We start from the raw sequence: 6,813 nt of genomic DNA, 5'->3' as shown, positions 1-6,813 counted from the left end.
TGCGCCTGGGGGCGCCAATGCCTCTGTTCCTTTAAGGAGCCGCTGTTTAGCATTCCTGCCGCTGCCGCGGCCGCTGCCTGACTCTGCACGCTGATTGGCTGGAATCAACTGAGAAGAGAGCCAGGGAGAGATGCTCTCGACTCCACTCAGATCCATCCTGGGGACCAGTGCAGGAGCGGTCCTCGCAGCACCCAGCCTCTGCCCAGACTCCCGCTTCTTCTTTGCCGCTGGGCCTAGGCCCAGGAGCCACGACGGGCGACACGGAGCCGCCAGTGCTGGAGGGGGAGCCGTGGGTGCGGGGCAGCGTGGGGGCAGAGGCCCCGGGACGCCCGCCCGGCCCCAGGCCCCGCTCCGCCCGGGCACCCCCACGGGTGCCCCCCCCTTCCTGGTCCGAGCAGTGTGAGTGCGCCCGGGAGCCCGGCGGTGGCGGCGGCGGCGGTGGCGGCGTGGACACCGGCGTTGGCTGGGGGGTCCGGGCCGCGGGGGGCAGTGCCATGCACAAGCACCAGCACTGCTGTAAGTGCCCCGAGTGCTATGAGGTGACCCGCCTGGCCGCCCTGCGGCGCCTCGAGCCTCCCGGCTACGGGGACTGGCAGGTGCCCGACCCCTACGGGCCAGGTGGGGGCAACGGAGCCAGCACCGCTTATGGGGGCTACAGCTCGCAGACCCTGCCTTCGCAGGCGGGGGCCACCCCAACCCCCCGCACCAAGGCCAAGCTCATCCCCACCGGCCGAGATGTGGGGCCAGTGCCCCCTAAGCCAGTCCCGGGGAAGAGCACCCCCAAACTCAACGGCAGCGGCCCCAGCTGGTGGCCTGAGTGTACCTGTACCAACCGGGACTGGTATGAACAGGTATGGACTGGTGAGGGGGGGGCGGTGGGGCAACTCGGGGTGGTGCGGTGGCTGGGGAGTGGGGGCCAAGAGGCCTGGGGTGCAGCAGGGATTCCTGGGGCTCCAAGCCAGTGGACCCTAAGCCCTGGCAGTGCTGCTGGGCCAGGGAGTAGGGGGGGACGTGTGCTTCTCTGTGTGTGTCTGTTTGGGGGGTCTCCATTTGGAGGGGATTGGGAGGAGCTGTGTGTGTGTCAGGGGTGAAGGTATGGCGGAGGGGCACATTTTCCTGCGTGGGGGAATCAGGCTTGTCTCGGTGCCGGGGTTTAGCAGTGTCTCTGTGTCTGGCAGGGGGCGGGAGGTTCTGCGGGGGCTGTGTGTGGTGTGTGTCTCCACAGGAGGGGAGGAGGGGGCATGGTGCTCTGCGTAGGGGGGACATGTGTGTGTGTGTATGTATGTTGAGGTGTGTGGAGGAAGGCAATGGAGCTCCCGTGAATCTATGTAGAGCCCATGTGCCCGGCTCGCTGAGCTTCATCCCTCGATGCCATGAGTCCCTCTCCGTCCCAGTCCCTTTGTGTGTGAATGTGCACATGGACGTGTGAGAACGTCTCTCCGAACGTGGAGGTGTTTCTGTAGATGAGGCTGCAGGGATGGCCGTGTTCACCAGCGTGTGTGGCTGCATGTCTATGTGTGTGAGCATGTGGCTGCAAGTGTGTTGCACACATGTGCCTGGGCATGTGTGTGGTGTCCCTGCTGAGAGGTGCTTGACAGGCAAGGGAGGGGAGGGGGAGGAGGAAAGAGACACGTCCCAAGCAAGGCTGAGAGGCTGCTGAGAAGGACGGACTCTTTTGTCCAGGCAGCTCCGAAGTGTGTGTGTGCTGGGGGTGGGGGGGGGTGGGGGGGACTGAAGCGAGCTTCCTCGCCCCAGAACAGGCATGGTGCCTGGAGGCAGGCAAGGGGCAGCTGCCCTGGTGCCAGGACTGGCCCCAGTGGGGCATGTCCCCTTGGGTACCTCCGGATGTGGGAGAACTTGGCCCCCCCAGGCCTGACTTGGCACAGCTTGGGAACCCCTGGGTGCCGGGCACAACTCCGGCTTCCACTCCCAGCCTAAACTGCCAGCTTAGAAAATGGAAGGAGCATCTGTGGGAGAAGCAGCAAAATGGAGGCTGGGACGGCAGAGCCAGGTCCCTGGCACACATGGCGGAGGGCCTGCCTGCTTATTTGGCTCTGCAGCCCCCAGGGTAGGGAGACAGGAGGAGGTTTTGCTCTCGAGAGCAGGTGCCGACTGCCCCAAGCTAGTGACCATTCTGGCCGCCTCTGTCCTCCTCTGGGGACAGGAGGTGCTCTCACTCAGAAGCAAAGGTGGGGACTTCCTGAGGAGAGAAGTCCTTGGTTCTGGCCTTCTGTCTGTCCACACTTACTCTTTCCTGTGTTCCTTGCCTTGGCCCCTTGCCTTCTCCAGTGAGTCCACCTCTCTCCTTTTCCTCCTATTCTGGGGCCCTACCCTTGCAAACACTCTCTCGTGCTTGCCCTGCTCACCTGGGAGATGGGTGACAATTGCAAGGCTGGGCCAGGTGGCTAAGGTTCCTTTGCCGGGTGGAGGTGGGGGGTGATCGCTGAGTGGTTCCTGGTGCCGGGAGCAGGGCCCCTGAGGGGGGCAGTGAAAGGGTGGACCAGTGGGAGCCGGAGCCTCTGGGTCTCACCGGAGCGGGGCTTGAAGCAATGGCTTATCACATGTGGGCACACATGGTACCCCAGATGCATGTGAGGGCTAGCTGCACGGGTGTCCTTCTCCCTGTGTTTCTGTCACATGGTGCTTGAGGCACCTGTGTTGCTGTGGGGACTCTAAAGAGCCATTGGCTCCCCCTGGGAGCAGGGACCAGAGTGGGGCTGCAGCTGGAGTCCTCCCACCAACTCTCAGGGCTGCGGGGCATTTAAGTCCTGGGGCCAGGCCCAGAAAAGGTGGGGGCATGACTAGCCAGCCCTCTCCCCCGTCCTCCTCTCTGCTTCTCAAAGCCAACGTTGTGGGGGGTGCAGGTGGGAGGGGTGAGCCGGGCAGGGCGTGTGGAAGAGCTCCCAGCCAGGGTTCCCAGCTCCTCTGTTCAGAGGAGGAGACCAGGGTAAGGAAGGAATCAACACAGCCGGAGAAAGGTGGGGGAGGGGTGCCGGGTTACCTGCAGAGAAAGGCAAGAGGGCTCCTCTGTGTGAGAGGATGATGAGAGTGAGGGCCAGGAAGTAGGTGCTACTTGTCTGTCCAGAATCCCATTTTCACTCGACAACGGCCACAAGTATGTCCCGTCTGGGAGGGCCCCCTCTGTGGGCTGCTCAGATCAACCCTGTGTCTCTGTCCCCTGCCTTTGCATCTCCTCCCATGGCTACTGCATGTCGAAGGCTGGGGGTTCTGCTGCCAATCAGCCCATGGCCATTGGCTTCTCCCTCATGGGGACTCTTGTCCATTCCGCTTCTGACTCCTGGCCAGATTCTTCCCTGGCTCTTTCTGCCAGGAAACGCGAAGGGTTCAGGATTAAACACCCCTAGGTAGAAAGTGGATTAGGACTTTGACTCCTGCTTATGTGAGGAGCTGGGCTCCTGGGGACACAGGAGGAGACGTGGAATGTGGGTCCATGAGGTCCTCTGAAGGGGCAACTCTCCTTGTTCCCATGAGCTCCGCTGGGGAAGGGGGTGAGTGGCCAAAACATCAGTGGCCTTGGCAGCTTGCTTGAATCCAAAGAGTACCTGGAGATCCGGGTTCTAGCCCCTGCTCTGCCATTAACTCCCAGTGCACCCTTAACACCACCCGTGTCCTCTCTGGGCCTCGGTGTCACCATCGGCCACATGAGGGAGGTTGGACAAGATGCTATCTGCTGTGTTTCTATGTCGTCCATGGTGGGAGCCTGTGATCCTCACTATGGAGAGCTGTGGTTCGGAAGGGGAGCAGGTCCCTGTCCAGGTCCTAGGTGCCCCACAGATGCTGGCTGTGACGTGCTTTACCTGACATCTTCAGTGTCTGTCACCCCCTGCACCCCTCCTAGTGAACCACAAGGCCCCGGAGCCCAGCCTCTTGTTGTGTGCGCCACCGGCTGGCTCGGTCCCAAACCATTGATCTGGGCTTCATGAGCAGTTGGGTTTAGCCCTGATGTGTCTGAAAGCGGGGGGTGGGGTGGGGGGGCTCCTCAGGGTCAGCCTGTCCCCATCTGTGGTCAGTAGGTGTCCTGAGGTCCATTTTGGGCTCTCCTAGTCTGTGGGGGTGGGGAGGAGCAGGTTGACCAGGGGGCAGATGGCTGGGTGGGGGGGCAGGACGCACTGAGGGAACGGCCTGTGTCTTCCCCTAGGTGAATGGCAGCGATGGCATGTTCAAGTATGAGGAGATAGTACTTGAGCGGGTGAGTCTGCCAGCAGGGCGGGACGAAGGGGGAGGGGAGGGAGGGAGCCAGGAGAGGGGAGGGCCTTGAACCTCAGTTTTAACACTCAGAGGGGGACCCACGCGGAGAAGATGGGGAGTCAGCGGCCCTCAGAGGCCGCATCACTGCATCAATCAATCAACCGACTAACAAATATTAATTGACCTTGCTCACTGAAGCCTGGGGAACTGGGGAGGGGATGGCTTGGCTGAGGCTTCTACGCCAAAGTGATGAGCACAGGCTGGGAAGCCACTAGATTTCTGATGAATGTGCCCTGGTCTGCACTGGTCCCTGCTGAGGCCTGGAGCACCTGCTCTGGGTGGTCGGGGGAGGTGGGGGCCAGGGGTCCTCCCTCAGGCTGTCTGAGTGAGCAGACTGTGCCCCTCTCCACTCCTTTTTGCAGGGCAATTCCGGCCTGGGCTTCAGCATTGCAGGTGGCATTGACAACCCCCATGTCCCTGATGACCCCGGCATCTTCATTACCAAGATCATCCCTGGTGGAGCAGCTGCCATGGATGGGAGGCTGGGGTGAGGTGGCCTGGAAGCAGGGCTGGGGACAGCTGGGGCAGGATGACCCTTCCATTCAATCTGAGAGGACAGGGCGGGTGGTGGGGGGGGGGAGTGGGAGGGAAAGAAGGAGGAGGAGGGGAGGGCAGGGGAGGGGAGCAGGAGGAGGCAGGGGAGGGGATGGTGTCATGCCTCTTGGGCTTCCCCCACAGGGTGAATGACTGTGTGCTGCGGGTGAATGAGGTGGACGTGTCGGAGGTGGTGCACAGCCGGGCTGTGGAGGCACTGAAGGAGGCGGGCCCTGTGGTCCGGTTGGTGGTGCGGAGGCGACAGCCCCCGCCGGAGACCATCATGGAGGTCAACCTGCTCAAAGGGCCCAAAGGTGCGGCCCCGTGGGTTCCTGTGCTCTGGCCAGAGGTCTTTGGTGTGCCCTGTAGGAGAGTGGAGGGAATAGCCTTACTCCTTGCCTGACTCCCCATTCCAACTCACAGCCTTCTTTCTCCACCTCATGTCTCACCCTTACTGGCCTGGGGATGGCAGTGTGGTGTTTGCAATCCCTGGGGTGGGGGGGGGGCGCTCCCTTGGGGTGAGTGTGTTCTTTGGGAGCGGGGGTTGGGTTTGGGACTGACTGAGCACTCTAACTTCTCCTGTGGCCCTCTCCCCACTGCCTGCTGGCTCCCGCCCAGGCCTGGGTTTCAGCATTGCCGGGGGCATTGGCAACCAGCACATCCCAGGAGACAACAGCATCTACATCACCAAGATCATCGAGGGGGGTGCTGCTCAGAAGGATGGCCGCCTACAGATCGGGGACCGGCTGCTGGCGGTGAGACAGCCTTCATGGGGATGCCCAAATGGTTGCGTGGGGCAGGGGAGCTCCAGCAGCCTCCAACTGCACCTGAACCTCACTCGGGCACTAGGCATTGTGGGGAACTTCAAGAGCATCCTTGGAATTGGGTGTACCAGATACCAGGGTCCTAGTTCTGTTCATGGCTGTGTGTCCCTCACGTGCCCTACCCCTATCTCAGGCTTCTCTGCTCCTCACAGCACTATAATTAGGTCTCTGGGAGGGCACCATTGAACTTCACTGAAAGGGCCCCTCCCAGGGGTCCCAGAGAGGCCCTGCCTTCTCCCAAGTGCCAGCCCAAAGGCCTCTCTCTCCTCTCCTAGGTGAACAACACCAACCTGCAGGATGTGAGGCACGAGGAAGCTGTGGCCTCGCTGAAGAACACGTCTGATATGGTGTATCTGAAGGTGGCCAAGCCAGGCAGCCTTCACCTCAACGACATGTACGCACCCCCTGACTACGCCAGCAGTACGTACCCACATGCCACGTCCTTGGGCTGAAGCCCCGCCCCCTGGTTTCCGGAGGGGTAGAACTTCATACCCCTTGTTCAGAGACAGAGAGAGCACAGGACTAGTGCTCAGGAGAACTGACTGCAAACCCCAGCTCTGCCCCCTTGTAGCGGGTGCCCTTGGACAAGTCCCTTTCACCTGTCTTTAGTTTCCTCTTTGGCAAAAAGGAGCTAATGCTGTATGCACTGCCTTCCTCATAGGCCTGCTGCAAGGATCAAATGAGACCAGGGACGAGAAAGCCCTTGGAAAACTGTATTAGGCTACAGAGATGTGAGGGATTATTATTAGTCACACCTCCAGTCATGCCTTTCTTTGTAGACTGCCTCGACTTCAGCTCTTTCTAAGACTCACAGGAGTGAGCCTGGGATTCAGAAAGGGGCTGTGGAGGAGGAGCCCTGGGGGGTGCGGTGGGGAGGAGAGGCCTGAGGAACGAGCACCCCTTGGTGCTGAGGTGCATCTGTGAGGGACAGTCCTTGGGGAGGGGAGGAGGGTACCTACATGGAGTTGGGTCTGAAATGTTCTCTCCCTTTCTTGATTTCAGCTTTTACTGCCTTGGCTGATAACCACATAAGCCATAATTCCAGCCTGGGTTATCTCGGGACTGTGGAGAGCAAGGTCAGCTACCCTGCTCCTCCTCAGGTTCCCCCAGCCCGCTACTCTCCCATCCCCAGGCACATGCTGGTTGAGGAGGACTTCACCAGGTGAGACCCCCCACCCCCTATCTA

At 61.2% G+C, this 6,813-nt stretch overlaps 1 protein-coding gene across 1 annotated transcript in view; it reads left to right on the top strand.

Moving 5' to 3' along the window:
* The first annotated feature begins 469 nt into the window (after window positions 1-469).
* Window positions 470-6,813, top strand: part of DLG3 (discs large MAGUK scaffold protein 3) — a 55,745-nt gene continuing 49,401 nt past the window's right edge. Inside the window, exons 1-7 of the mRNA XM_045847399.1 lie at window positions 470-851; window positions 4,160-4,210; window positions 4,632-4,756; window positions 4,948-5,117; window positions 5,422-5,558; window positions 5,903-6,047; window positions 6,630-6,789. Coding sequence (XP_045703355.1) covers window positions 495-851; window positions 4,160-4,210; window positions 4,632-4,756; window positions 4,948-5,117; window positions 5,422-5,558; window positions 5,903-6,047; window positions 6,630-6,789 — 1,145 coding nt within the window. The 5' untranslated portion in view covers window positions 470-494. The remainder of the gene's footprint in view (window positions 852-4,159; window positions 4,211-4,631; window positions 4,757-4,947; window positions 5,118-5,421; window positions 5,559-5,902; window positions 6,048-6,629; window positions 6,790-6,813) is intronic.

This window comes from Phyllostomus hastatus, unplaced genomic scaffold (assembly GCF_019186645.2).
Source record: "Phyllostomus hastatus isolate PE091 unplaced genomic scaffold, TTU_PhHast_1.1 phas_contig_551, whole genome shotgun sequence".
NCBI classification, from domain to species: Eukaryota; Metazoa; Chordata; class Mammalia; order Chiroptera; family Phyllostomidae; genus Phyllostomus; species Phyllostomus hastatus.
This window is presented reverse-complemented; position numbering and strand designations above follow the sequence as displayed.